The sequence below is a fragment of the Gopherus evgoodei genome, unplaced genomic scaffold (assembly GCF_007399415.2).
Source record: "Gopherus evgoodei ecotype Sinaloan lineage unplaced genomic scaffold, rGopEvg1_v1.p scaffold_42_arrow_ctg1, whole genome shotgun sequence".
Classification (NCBI taxonomy): Eukaryota; Metazoa; Chordata; order Testudines; family Testudinidae; genus Gopherus; species Gopherus evgoodei.
In genome coordinates this window covers 1,455,311-1,468,591 of record NW_022060063.1, presented here as the reverse complement: position 1 = coordinate 1,468,591, position 13,281 = coordinate 1,455,311, and the positions used below count along the sequence as shown (strand labels likewise).

The 13,281-nt window shown below is 54.5% G+C and overlaps 1 protein-coding gene across 5 annotated transcripts in view; it reads left to right on the top strand.

The window, feature by feature from the left end:
• Positions 1-13,281, top strand: part of PDE1B (phosphodiesterase 1B) — a 140,570-nt gene that overhangs the window by 109,756 nt on the left and 17,533 nt on the right. For all 5 annotated transcript variants that reach the window (XM_030546226.1, XM_030546227.1, XM_030546228.1 and 2 more), the window contains 7 exons: positions 57-239; positions 786-852; positions 1,488-1,604; positions 9,772-9,912; positions 10,722-10,822; positions 11,866-11,991; positions 12,927-13,028. In XM_030546226.1, coding sequence (XP_030402086.1) covers positions 57-239; positions 786-852; positions 1,488-1,604; positions 9,772-9,912; positions 10,722-10,822; positions 11,866-11,991; positions 12,927-13,028 — 837 coding nt within the window. The remainder of the gene's footprint in view (positions 1-56; positions 240-785; positions 853-1,487; positions 1,605-9,771; positions 9,913-10,721; positions 10,823-11,865; positions 11,992-12,926; positions 13,029-13,281) is intronic.

Sequence of the window (13,281 nt, the reverse complement as noted above, 5' to 3'; positions counted from 1 at the left end):
GGAGTGTGTGCAGGGGTGCACATCTATTCCTGGTTCACTGGCAATTTCTGTTTCAGGCAAATTCTGGACACAGAGGATGAGCTACAGGAGATCAAGTCAGATGCGGTGCCGTCAGAGGTGCGGGACTGGCTGGCCTCCACCTTCACCCAGCAGACCCGCTCTAAGGGCCGGCGCTCCGAGGAGAAGCCCAAGTTCCGCAGCATCGTCCACGCTGTTCAGGCCGGCATCTTCGTCGAGAGGTTCGGAGCTGGGGGCAGGGGAAGCATGGCGGGGGCTGTCTATGGGGAGTTTGCAGGGTGCTGTATTGGCATGTAGGGAGAAAGCTCCCTGCCTGGTAGAGGGGGCTGGGAGCCTGGACTTCTAGGTTCTATTCCTGGATATGGGAGGCGACTGGGATCTGGTGGTTTCAGCGTGGGGACTGGGAGCCAGGACTCTATGGGATGGGAGTGGTGTCTAGTGGTTAGAGGAGGGAGCAGGAAGTCAGATTCTTGGTTTCTATTCCTGGCTCTGGGAAGGGAGATAGTCCAGTCATCACCTTCTCTGTGCCTCAGTTTCCCATATTGTGCCCAGGGATGCTCCCCACACTGGGTGTGGGAATGGAGAATGAGGCTGAACATCTGCTGAATGCTCTTGAGACTCTGGGGAAGGGTGGACCAGGATCACACCCCTCCTCCCCTCACATGGCAGGGGATCTGCCTCACTGGGCTGGCTACTTGCCTTAGCGGCCTCTTCTGGCAAATGGGGAGCAGGGCCACAGTCTCATCTGCTGCTCCCTTTCCTTGCAGGATGTTCCGCCGGACGTACACAGCTGTGGGGCCTAACTACTCCACCTCTGTCATCAACTGCCTGAAGGTAATGGCGGGGAGGAGAGGTGCCTGCTGCGCCCCATGCCCCTGACCCCATGAGGGATGATGGCTCCCATGGGGGCAGAGGCTGCAGCCAGTGGCACCTGGCATCCTCTGTGCTGCTTGCCCGTTCCCTGTGGCCATCAGACCCAAGCATGACTCTGCCCCATGCTGGCAGGCTGCATCACTATGCCCATCCTTTGGGACGGGTCACCCAGCCCTGCCCTGCCGTGTCACACTAGCGCTGTCCCCTCCCAGCTCCTGAAAATCCCCATCATCTCTTCCTGCGACATGCCCACTAGGGGCCTGCTTGTATTGGCTGGGTAGGGCTGTGCCAGGCTGATGGACAGGGCCCCCACAACCACAGGCACAACCCCATCCTACCCTTAGCTGGGGTGTTGGTGCCCCTCCTCTTCCTGCTTCTCTAGCTCATACACATTGCCACTGCACCCATTCACAGCTCATGCTAGGCTGGGTCCCTGGAATGGGACCCAGCCTAGCCCTGTGCCAGCTCCTCCAAGCCTAGTTCAGGCTGTGTGCCCCCTGCCTGCCACAGCCCTGCTCTGAGCCAAGCTGCCTGTTCCTCGTCGGCCTTGCTGCACAGGGTGGAGGTGTGACTTCCGCTCTGCCTTCCTCCCACAGACCCTGGACCTGTGGTGCTTTGACGTGTTTGCGCTGAACAGAGTGTCGGAGGACCATGCCCTGCGCACCATTGTCTTCGAGCTGCTCACCAGACACAACCTCAACAGCCGCTTCAAGGTCGGCAGCCTGCCACCTTCCCCCTCCCCCTCCCCGTCCCCCACGAGCCTTCTGCTCCCCACCATGTCCCATCACCAGCTCTCTGCCCCCACCATGCCCCATTAGCAGCCCATAAGCCCTATCAGCAGCCCCCAACCCCATCCCAATCTCCTGCCCCCTATCATGCCCCATCAGCCGACTCCTGCCCCCTCAGATCCAGTGGGCAGTGGAACAGGAGTCCATGAGTGATACCAGGATCTCCAACCCTCTACAGCGCCCAGATCTGTCCCCAGTGCTCAGCTGGAGAGGAGGTTTGGGGGATACAGTGTAGGGGAGGGGCCAGCAGAGTCAGCACCCGAACAGGCCCAGTGGGGTCACAGCAGCCCTGGATCCATTCCTGGGGCTGGGTGCCAGCCTCTGCGTGTTGATGAAGGGCTGGGCCTTGCAGAGGAGAAATCCCCTGAGTTCTCTAAGCTAGCTGAATGGAGTGGTCATGCCGACCTTCCCGGCTCTGCAAAGGCTTAGGTAGGGTTCATGTGCACATCTGTGGGTATGTGTGTGTATGTGTAATGCCCACAGACACCGGGCAGGATCGAACCTGGGACCTCTGGAGCTGAATGCAGGAGTCTCTACTGCAGGAGCTAAAAACCATCCGGCTCTTAGCCAAGGCTGTAGCAGACTCATCAATCGCTAGCTGGGCTAGGTACCACTAGAGGGGGACAGAAAGCCACATCCAGCAGGCCTGGGTTACATATGCACGATGTATGTGTATGAGTTTGCACATATGTGTGCATGAGTATGGATGTGCATATATGTGTGGCGTAGGAGCATGCATGCCTGTGAATCTGCATGTGCATGTCTGTGTGTGTATGTGATGGATGTGCATGTCTGTGTGTGTATGTGCCCAGGTGTGCATGTCTGTGCGTGTGTGTGCCTGGATGTGCATGTCTGTGTGTGTATCTGATGGATGTGCATGTCTGTGTGTGTATGTGACTGGTGTGCATGTCTGTGTGCGTGTGTGTGTGTGCGTGCGCCCGGGTGTGCCTGTCTGTATGTGTGTGTATGTGATGGGTGTGCATGTCTGTGCCCAGGTGTGCATGTCTGTGTGTGTATGTGATGGGTGTGCATGTCTGTGTGTGTGTGTTTGTGTGTGTGTGCGTGCCCAGGTATGCATGTCTGTGTGTGTGTGTATGTGACTGGTGTGCATGTCTGTGCCCAGGTGTGCATGTCTGTGTGTGTGTGTGTGTGTGTGTGTGTGTGTGTGTGTGCACCCAGGTGTGCATGTCTGTGCCCAGTTGTGCATGTCTGTGCAAGCATTGACTGTTTTTCTTCCCTCCCTTGCTGGGCCGGTTGCGTTCACCCATTGACAGTAACTGATGAGAATGAGGTCTGTGTGAACAGCCCCGCTTGCTTTTCCTGTTCTCTCCAACACTCCTCGTTGTCCAGGAGTGACACAGACACCTGTCTTGCTCATGTGCTTGGGGTCACACTATTGCCAGCTTTGGGGTTGGGGAGGAATTTTCTCCCCAGGTCAGATTGGCAGGAACCTGGGTGGTTTTCGCCTTCCTCTGCAGCAGGGAGCAGGGATCACCTGCTGGGATCATAGAATCATAGAAAATTAGGGTTGGAAGAGACCTCAGGAGGTATCTAGTCCAATCCTCTGCTCAAAGCAGGACCAATACCAACTAAATCATCCCAGCCAGGGCGTTGTCAAGCCTGACCTTAAAAACCTCTAAGGATGGAGAAGCAGCAAAGAGTCTTGTGGCACATTATAGACTAACAGACGTTTTGGAGCATGAGCTTTTGTGGGTGAATACCCACTTCGTTGGATGCATGTAGTGGAAATTTCCAGGGGCAGGTATATATAAGCAAGCAAGAAGCAGGCTAGAGATAATGAGGTTAGTTCAATCAGGGAGGATGAGGCCCTCTTCTAGCAGCTGAGGTGTGAAAACCAAGAGAGGAGAAACTGCTTTTGTAGTTGGCAAGCCATTCACAGTCTTTGTTTAATCCTGAGCTGATGGCGTCAAATTTGCAGATGAACTGAAGCTCAGCAGTTTCTCTTTGAAGTCTGGACATTTTTTTGCTGCAGGATGGCCACCTTAAGATCTGCTATTGTGTGGCCAGGGAGGTTGAAGTGTTCTCCTACAGGTCGGTAGGTTTTCGGTATAACACCACCCTATACCGAAAACCTACCGACCACTATGCCTACCTTCATGCCTCCAGCTTCCATCCCGGGCACACCACATGATCCATTGTCTACAGCCAAGCACTGAGGTACAACCGCATCTGCTCTAACCCCTCGGACAGAGACCAACACCTACAAAATCTCCATCAAGCATTCTCAAAACTACAATACCCACACGAGGAAATAAGGAAACAGATCAACAGAGCCAGACATGTACCCAGAAGCCTCCTGCTGCAAGACAAACCCAGGAAAGAAACCAACAGGACTCCACTGGTCATCACATACAGTCCCCAGCTAAAACCCCTCAAACGCATCATCAGGGATCTACAAGCCATCCTGGACAATGATCCCACACTTTCACAGAGCTTGGATGGCAGGCCAGTCCTCACCCACAGACAACCTGCCAGTCTGAAGCATATTCTCACCAGTAACTGCACACTGCACCACAGTAACTCCAACTCAGGAACCAATCCATGCAACAAACTTCTATGCCAACTCTGCCCACATATCTACACCAGCGACACCATCACAGGACCTAACCAGATCAGCCACACCATCACCGGTTCATTCACCTGCACGTCCACCAATGTAATATATGCTATCATATGCCAGCAATGCCCCTCTGCTATGTTCATCGGCCAAACTGGACAGTCTCTACGGAAAAGGATAAATGGACACAAATCAGATATTAGGAATGGCAATATACAAAAACCTGTAGGAGAACACTTCAACCTCCCTGGCCACACAATAGCAGATCTTAAGGTGGCCATCCTGCAGCAAAAAAACATCAGGACCAGACTTCAAAGAGAAACTGCTGAGCTTCAATTCATCTGCAAATTTGACACCATCAGCTCTGGATTAAACAAAGACTGTGAATGGCTTGCCAACTACAAAAGCAGTTTCTCCTCTCTTGGTTTTCACACCTCAGCTGCTAGAAGAGGGCCTCATCCTCCCTGATTGAACTAACCTCGTTATCTCTAGCCTGCTTCTTGCTTGCTTATATATACCTGCCCCTGGAAATTTCCACTACATGCATCCAACGAAGTGGGTATTCACCCACGAAAGCTCATGCTCCAAAACGTCTGTTAGTCTATAATGTGCCACAAGACTCTTTGCTGCTTTTACAGATCCAGACTAACACGGCTACCCCTCTGATACTTAAGGATGGAGATTCCATCACCTCCTCAGGTAACCCATTCCAGTGCTTCACCACCCTCCTAGTGAAATAATGTTTCCTAATATCCAACCTAGACCTCCCCACTGCAACTTGAGACCATTGCTCCTTGTTCTGTAATCTGCCACCGCAGAGAACAGCCTAGCTCCATCCTCTTTGGAACCCCCCTTCAGGTAGTTGATGGCTGCTATCAAATACCCCCTCACTCTCCTCTTCTGCAGACTAAACAATCCCAGTTCCCTCAGCCTCTCCTCATAAGTCATGTGCCCCAGCCCCCTAATCATTTTCGTTGCCTTCCACTGGACTCTCTCCAGTTTGTCCACATCCCTTCTGTAGTAGGGGGACCAAAACTGGACGCAATACTCCAGGTGTGGCCTCACCACTGCTGAATAGAGGGGAATAATCCCTTCCCTCGATTTGCTGGCAATGCTCCTACTAATACAGCCCAATATGCTGTTGGCTTTCTTGGCAACAAGGGCACACTGCTGACTTATATCCAGCTTCTCATCCACTGTAATCCCCAGGTCCTTTTCTGCAAAACTGCTTCTTAGCCAGTTGGTCCCCAGCCTGTAGCAGTGCATGGGATTCTTTCTTCCTAAGTGAAGGGCTCTGCACTTGTCCTTGTTGAACCTCATCAGATTTCTTTTGGCCCAATCCTCCAATTTATCTAGGTCACTCTGGACCCTATCCCCACCCTCCAACGTATCTATCTCTCCCCCCAGCTTAGTGTCATCTGTGAACTTGCTGAGGGTGCAAACCATCCCATCATCCAGATCGTTAATAAAAATGTTGAACAAAACCAGCCCCAGGACTGACCCTTGGGGCACTCTGCTTGATACCAGCTGCCAGCTAGACATCGAGCTGTTGATCACTACCTGTTGAGCCTGACAATCTAGCCAGCTTTCTATCCACCTTATAGTCCATTCATCCAATCCATATTCTTTTACTTGCTGGCAAGAATACTGTGGGAGACCATATCAAAAGCTTTGCTAAAGTCAAGATATATCACATCCACCGCTTTCCCCATACCCACAGAGCCAGTTATCTCATCATAGAAGGCAATCAGGTTGGTCAGGCATAACTTGCCCTTGATGAATCCATGTTGACTGTTCCTGATCACCTTCCTCTCCTCCAAGTGCCTCAAAATGGATTCCTTGAGGATCTGCTCCATGATTTTGCCGGGGACTGAAGTGAGGCTGACCGGTCTGTAGTTCTCCAGTTCTCTTTCTTCCCTTTTTTAAATATGGGCACTATATTTGCCTTTTTCCAATTGTCTGGGATCTCCCCCAATCACCATGAATTTTCAAAGATAATGGCCAGTGGCTCTGCAATCACATCCACCAATTCCCTCAGCACCCTCGGATCCATTTGCTCATCTGGGCAGATCCTACTTAATCAACTCCCTGTCATGGCAGGGGCTTTGGGGTTTGGTGGCAGCCCAGTCTCTTCTCTTCTCTGCTAGTTGGCTCCTGGGGCCTGAACTGCTTTGGTTAAATGAAAGTCTTTAGGGTCAGTACCGGGTGTCTGGGTGAAATCCCCTGCCCTGTGCTGCCCAGGTGGTGAGACTAGATGATCTAATGATCCTGTCTGTAAAGTGATAAAACAAGGTGCCAGCAGAAACACATGTATCTCACACCGTGGAACAAACCACAAGAGCTGGGGGCTCCATCAGCATCCTGCCTGTGGAGCGTGGGGAGGGGTGTGTGAGCCAGCTCCCCAGGTCAGTGCCCCAGCCCTTCGACACAGCGTGGGGGCAGCTCTCTGGTCCCCTGGACGAACTGTCGTCGCTGCCTGGGGCAGAGCTGTGGTGCCCACACCAAGGAGTTTTCCCACCCACTCCCCTCCCACATGCTGGTGACTGTTGGGGGGATTGTGAGCTCCTGGGCTCTAGCAGGAAGGAGATGCTAATGGGCTCCCTGGGACTGCTCCAGGCAGAGCCGCGGGGCAAGGGGAAGGCAGGGGCTGTGGTACCCAAGATCGCATCCCCTGGCAGCTTTTCAGTGTGGCTGAAAGGGGCCATCTCAGGCACTGGCCCATTCACGCAAACAGCCAGAGCCCGACTCCTCTGAGAAGGTGGCACCAATGTGTCTGAACCATGTCCCTGCTGCAGCACGACCATGCATCCACCCTAGACATACTGCCTCAGTGCATGCTGGGAAAATCCAGGCAGCTACCGCGTGGTGCCTCAACAGGGACAGTGCACCCAGGAGATTTACATAGAATGGCACCATGGAGTGATGCATGCTGGGATACCTTGCCACACAGGGACCTGGGAGGAGAAGACGGTCCACATCAATGACCCAGGCTTTCTCAGGGGTCCTGGCTGCTCAGTGCCAAGCTGGGTACAGGGAGCTGCCCTGAGGTGAAATGGCTTCTGGCAGGGGTCACACGCCAAGAACTGCCACGGTTACTGTCCGAGTATTGATCAGGTGGGACAGAATATATGTTAGAGTCATAGACTCATAGACTTTAAGGTCAGAAGGAACCATTATAATCGTCTTGTCTAACCTCCTGCACCAACGCAGGCCACGGAATCTCACCCACCCACTCCTGTAATAAACTCCAAACCTGAGCTATTGAAATCCTCAAATTATGGTATAAAGACTTCAAGATGCAGAGACTCCTCCAGCAAGTGACCCGTGCCCCAAGCTGCAGAGGAAGGCGAAAAACCTCCAGGGCCTCTGCCAATCTGCCCTGGAGGAAAATTCTTTCCCAATCCCAAATATAGTGATCAGCTAAACCCTGAGCATGTGGGCAAGACTCACCAGCCAGCACCCAGGAAAGAATTCTCCGTAATAACTCAAATTCCACCCCATCTAACATCCCGTCACAGGCCATTGGGCATATTTACTGCCAACAGTCAAAGATCAATTAATTGCCAAAATTAAGCTATCCCATCATACCATCCCTTCCATAAACTTATCAAGCTTAGTCTTAAAGCCAGATATGTCTTTTGCCCCCACTACTCCCCTTGGAAGGCTGTTCCAGAATTTCACTCCTCTGATGGTTAGAAACCTTTGTCTAATTTCAAGTCTAAACTTCCTGATGGCCAGTTTATATCCATTTGTTCTTGTGTCCACATTGGTACTGAGCTTAAATAATTCCTCTCCGTCCGTGACATTTAACCCTCTGATATATTTATAGAGAGCAATCATATCTCCCCTCAGCCTTCTTTTGGTTAGGCTAAAAAAGCCAAGCTCTTTGAGTCTCCTTTCATAAGACAGGTTTTCCATTCCTCGGATCATCCTAGTAGCCCTTCTCTGTACCTGTTCCAGTTTGAATTCATCCTTCTTAAACAAGGGAGACCAGAACTGCACACAGAATTCCAGATGAGGTCTCACCAGTGCCTTATATAATGGTACTAACACCTCCTTACCTCTACTGGAAATACCTCACCTGATGCATCCCAAGACGACGTTAGCTCTTTTCACGGCCATATCACATTGACGGCTCATAGTCATCCTGTGATCAACCAATATTCCAAGGTCCTTCTCCTCCTCTGTTACTTCCAACTGATGTACTAGATTCTGAGCCAGCCCTGCCTGGGTGCCTGGGTGGGAAGGGCTGGAGTGGGCACAGGGCTGCATGGGAAAGGGAGTCAGTGGTGCTGCGTTGGGCAGCACAAATGCCCTGCAGGGCCCGATTTCCAGGGCCCGTCTCTGCTCTTTGCCATACATCTGCTGAGATTCACTGACGCTGCTCCAAATTGTTGAGAGCAGAATCGAGCCCCAGTCCCAGAGACCTTCCGACGGGCTCCACAGTCATGGCATGTCCATCAAGGTTTAGCAGATTGGGGCTTCCCTTCTGCAGCCACAATGGGTGCGGGGGCCCAAGAGGGCTGAAAGCCTGATAGTGTGTTGGTCTAGATCCTTGTTGATTTCCCAAATGGTAGCACCAAGGAGCCCAATCCGGGGTCAGGACTCTTTGTGCCGGGTGCTGCACTGGCTGCCCCTGCCTGGACAGCAGAGGTGTTGGACAGGCTGTGCTGGGGCGAGGGGGAGCAGAAGAAGCACAGGCTGTCTCCACATACCAATCTCTGGAGCAGACTCCCCTTTGCCCCTGGCCCCTGAGGGAATGGACTCGGGTGTGATGCTCCTCTCCCCACTCACAGCAGGGTCGGGACTTGACAGACAAAATCTCCACCCCCTGTCTCCTCTCTGCCCTCTGCGTATGGCAGGGCTCTGGCAACGTGGCACTGTCACTCCAGGGCTGGCAGCGTGGTGTCCCCTGGACCATGCAGCTCCCAGGCAGGGCAGGGCAGGGCAGGGCTGCCCCTGCCTATGGGCCCCAGCCTCAGCCTGGCCCCATTGAGCCCCTCAATGGCTGGGAGAGTCCTGGAGCCCATTCTCTCCCTGGCCTCTTTGTAGGTAGTGCTCAAAGACACATGTGGCTTTACCCGCAGGAGCAGCAGCAGTTACTCCACTGAGTAAGTCCCTGCAGGATGGGGCCTGAGCCAGTCTGACATCAGCAAATAGAACAAGATCCCCCAAAATCACAGTGGGAAACAGGCCATTGCCCTGGGGGGCTGGTGGGGGGGACTTGGAGATCTGTGGCCTAGTGGCCAGAGCACAGGTCTGGGAGCCAGGAGTGCTTAAGTCCTTTTCCCACCTTTGGCAAGTCACTTGGCTGTCTCTGTGCCTCAATTTCCCCATCAGTCCTTCCTGGCTGCCCCTAGGTTTATTACGTGGTGAGATTTCTGGCTACAGGACAGGTTGGAAGCCCTCTCTGGCATGCAGAAACCCCCACAGTGTGCAAGGGGTGCCCGGCTTGCATGCTGCTGGCTCAGGGCTCTAGTGCTGCAGCCTGACCCCCATCTCCTTGCTCCGCAGATTCCCACTGTGTTTTTAATGACCTTACTGGACGCACTGGAGGCTGGTTATGGGAAATACAAGAACCCCTACCACAATCAGATCCACGCGGCTGACGTGACCCAGACTGTACACTGCTTTCTGCTGCGCACTGGCATGGTGGTACGTGGGCGCTGCGCCAGCTGGCTGTGTCCAGGGCCCCTCACCTGGGTTCATGCTGAGGGGTCACGGTCTGGCCTCTCCACTGGCTGATGGCTAATGAGGGGAGGTAGGAAGATCAGGGCATGCGACTGCTCCCTCCCTGGTGCCAATGGGTGCAGGGTAGGGGATCTCCCACAGCACTCAGCAGCAGCTGCTCCAAGCTCCTTGTTGCACAAGCCAGGGAGGGGGAAGCTCCATTCTGGCGCTTTCCCAGGTTTGGGGGGATCCAGTTTGGTTCAGCCAGTTTTAGAGTCAGGGCCCAGCCTGGGGGTGGGTTAGCTCCAGCCCCGCTGTTGTGATCTGGGTCTTGGTCCAAGCCCAAGTAAGAGCTGCCTGGTTCCAGTGCAAGGGGCTGCATTGTTACCAAGGAGCACAGCGCCCCCTAGTGGCCTCTCCACCTTCACAGAAATGGCCAGGTGGAGAAACCAGCCCTGGGTCTGGAGGGTGAATGGAGCTGAGTGGCCTCCCTCTCCCAGCTCCCTGGGCAGGCCCTGGCTGCTTCCTCCTGCCCAGCCCAGCCATCACCTGCACCTGGCACCTGTGCTTGCCCTGCTGCCAGCATAGTCTGGGCCCTGGCCCATGAGAAGGAGTCAGGAACAGGCTGGAAGGACACAAGTTTTCGGGGTCACTATGTTAAGGTGCCTGCTCCCAACCTCCCCCTCTCCAGGTTATGTAAAAGCAGTGATTCCTGCACCTCTGCCCAGGGACAGGACAGGGTGCTGAGCTGGGCAGCGTCCCTCCTGGGCACTAACAGCCTCTTTGCCCCCCAGCACTGTCTGACGGAGATTGAGGTCCTGGCCGTCATCTTCGCAGCTGCCATCCATGACTATGAGCACACGGGCACTACCAATAGCTTCCACATTCAGACCAAGTGAGTGCCCAGGCGGCAGCGCATGGCACAGCCCCTCCAGCCCGGGATCCCATGGGCTCTCCTGGAGAGGAGCTGTACTTCACCGAGTGCTGCAGGGTGGGCAGGGTGCCCATTGGCTAGGTAGCAGGGGAGGAGCAGGGTGCCCAGGGGCCAAGCAGTGGGAGGAGGGGCAGCGTGCCATGGCCCAGGCAGTGTGGGTAAGGCAGGTAGCCTTCGGGCTGGGCAGTGGGAAAGGGGCAGGATGACTATGGACTGGGCTGTGGGGAAGGGGCAGGGTGCCTATGGGCCAGGCAGTGAGGGAGGGATAGGATGCCTATGGACCAGGTATAGATATGCGGTGGAGATGGGGACCACTCTGGGCTGGGCACAATACAAAGGTTTCCACTGGTTGTGGCTGAGCTGCAGATATCATGAGAATCACCCCACCCCCCATCTCTCTGGGGCAGGATTTGGCTCGCTCATGTCTGCACTCTGTGGGAGTCAGCCCCGCTCTGGCTTGTGTTCTGGGGGAGGATCGGGCCCACTCCAGCCTGTGCTCTGAGGAAGGATTGGGCCCACTGTGGCCTGCGCTCTGGGGGAGGATCGGGTCTGCTCCAGCCTGTGCTCCTAGGGAAGGATTGGGCCCATTCCAGCCTGTGCTCTGGGGGAGGATCAGGCCCACTGTGGCCTGCGCTCTGGGGGAGAATCAGGTCCCCTCTGGCCTACGCTCTGGGTGGATTGGGCCCGCTCTGGCCTGCACTCTAGGGGAGGATCAGGCCCGCTCTGGCCTACGCTCTGGGTGGATCGGGCCCGCTCTGGCCTGCACTCTAGAGGAGGATCAGGCCCGTTCTGGCCTACCCTGTGGGGGGATCGGACCTGGCCTGCACTCCGGTGAAGAATTGGGCTCGCTTCAGCATAGGCTCTGGGTCAGAATCAGGCCCAATCTGGCCTACACTGTGCTGGTTTACTCATCTCTCAGTGACATGGTTGTGATAGCGGCTGGCTGCCTACCTGGGGGGCCTCTCCCCAGCCCCAAATCTGAGCCAGGGCTCCTCTGGTCCCAGGTCTGACTGTGCCATCCTGTACAACGACCGCTCGGTACTGGAGAACCACCACATCAGCGCTGTCTTCCGCATGATGCAGGAGGATGAGATGAACATCTTCCTCAATCTGGCCAAGGATGAGTTTGGGTAAGGTCCTGCCCTCCCGCCCCCCTGCAGAACCCCCAGAACCCGTGTCCCCCTCACTTCTGCCAGCCCTGGGATTGCAAATAAGTGGCTAATTGTGCTGCTCATCTGGCCAGCAGGGGACAAATCACAGGCTTCTGCCTATGATCATATGTGTCCGCTCAGAGCAGAGACACTGGGCAGCAGATACAGATATCGGACCTGTCCCAAATTGCAATGCAGGCAGAGAGGGGACCTGCCTCCCCTCTGTGTTTATGATTTATCAGTTGAGTTACTGTGTTGCTTCGGGGCCCTAATCCTGGAGCAGGACCCTGGTGTGCTAGCACTGTATAGACACAGCACAAAAAGACAGTCCCCAGGACGCCTAGTTAGTGAGTTGCTGATGGGATTTTTAGCACTGAGTGACAGTAAAGCACCCCATCATGGTGGTGGAAGTGGTTAATTATGGGAGTCCGTCTCTCTGACATTCATGCCTGGAGCACATCAGTCCCTCTGCACCAGGTCGGGAATGGGGCAGGGAGCTCATTCAGCCTGAGGCTCTGTTAATTGTATTTCTGAGCCTTCTGTGTGTGGGGGACCCCTTAATAGGGAGCCCTGGGGGCAGCTGCCAAGTTGGGTTCATTGTGTTGTGCTGGCAGAGCAGCCACAAAGGGGTCAGTTCATAAAATTGGGGGGAGGGATAGCTCAGTGGGTTGAGCATTGGCCTGCTAAACCCTGGGTTGTGAGTTTGATCCTTGAGGGGGCCACTTAGGGACCTGGGGTAAAAATCTGTCTGGGGATTGGTCCTGCTTTGAGTAGGGGGTTGGACTAGATGACCTTCTGAGGTCCCTTCCAACCCTAATCTTCTATAATTCTAAATACAATGGGTGGGGTGTGTGCAACAGGCTGAGTCGCTGGCTGTACAGGAGTGATCACATATGTTTCTCTACATCGGGCAGGGAGCTGCGGTCCCTGGTGATTGAGATGGTCCTCGCCACAGACATGTCCTGTCACTTCCAGCAGGTCAAGTCCATGAAAACCTCCCTCCAGCAGCTGGAGAGGTGAGTGAGGGGGTGGAGGTGTTGCGCAGGGTGTCTTTCCGGGCTGCTGAAGGAAAGTGCTGCTTCAAGGGGAAGCAAGAGGTGGTGTGGGCAGGGGGAAGATGCTTTGTGCACATAGGAAGTTTATGAGCACGTGTGGCTTTGTGTGCAGCTGCAGTGGGTGTAACACATGGATTTTGGGAGTGGGATGTGTTCTGGGAGGGGGTGTGCATTGTATGACTGTGTGTGTGTGTGTTTGTGTGCACATGCAAGC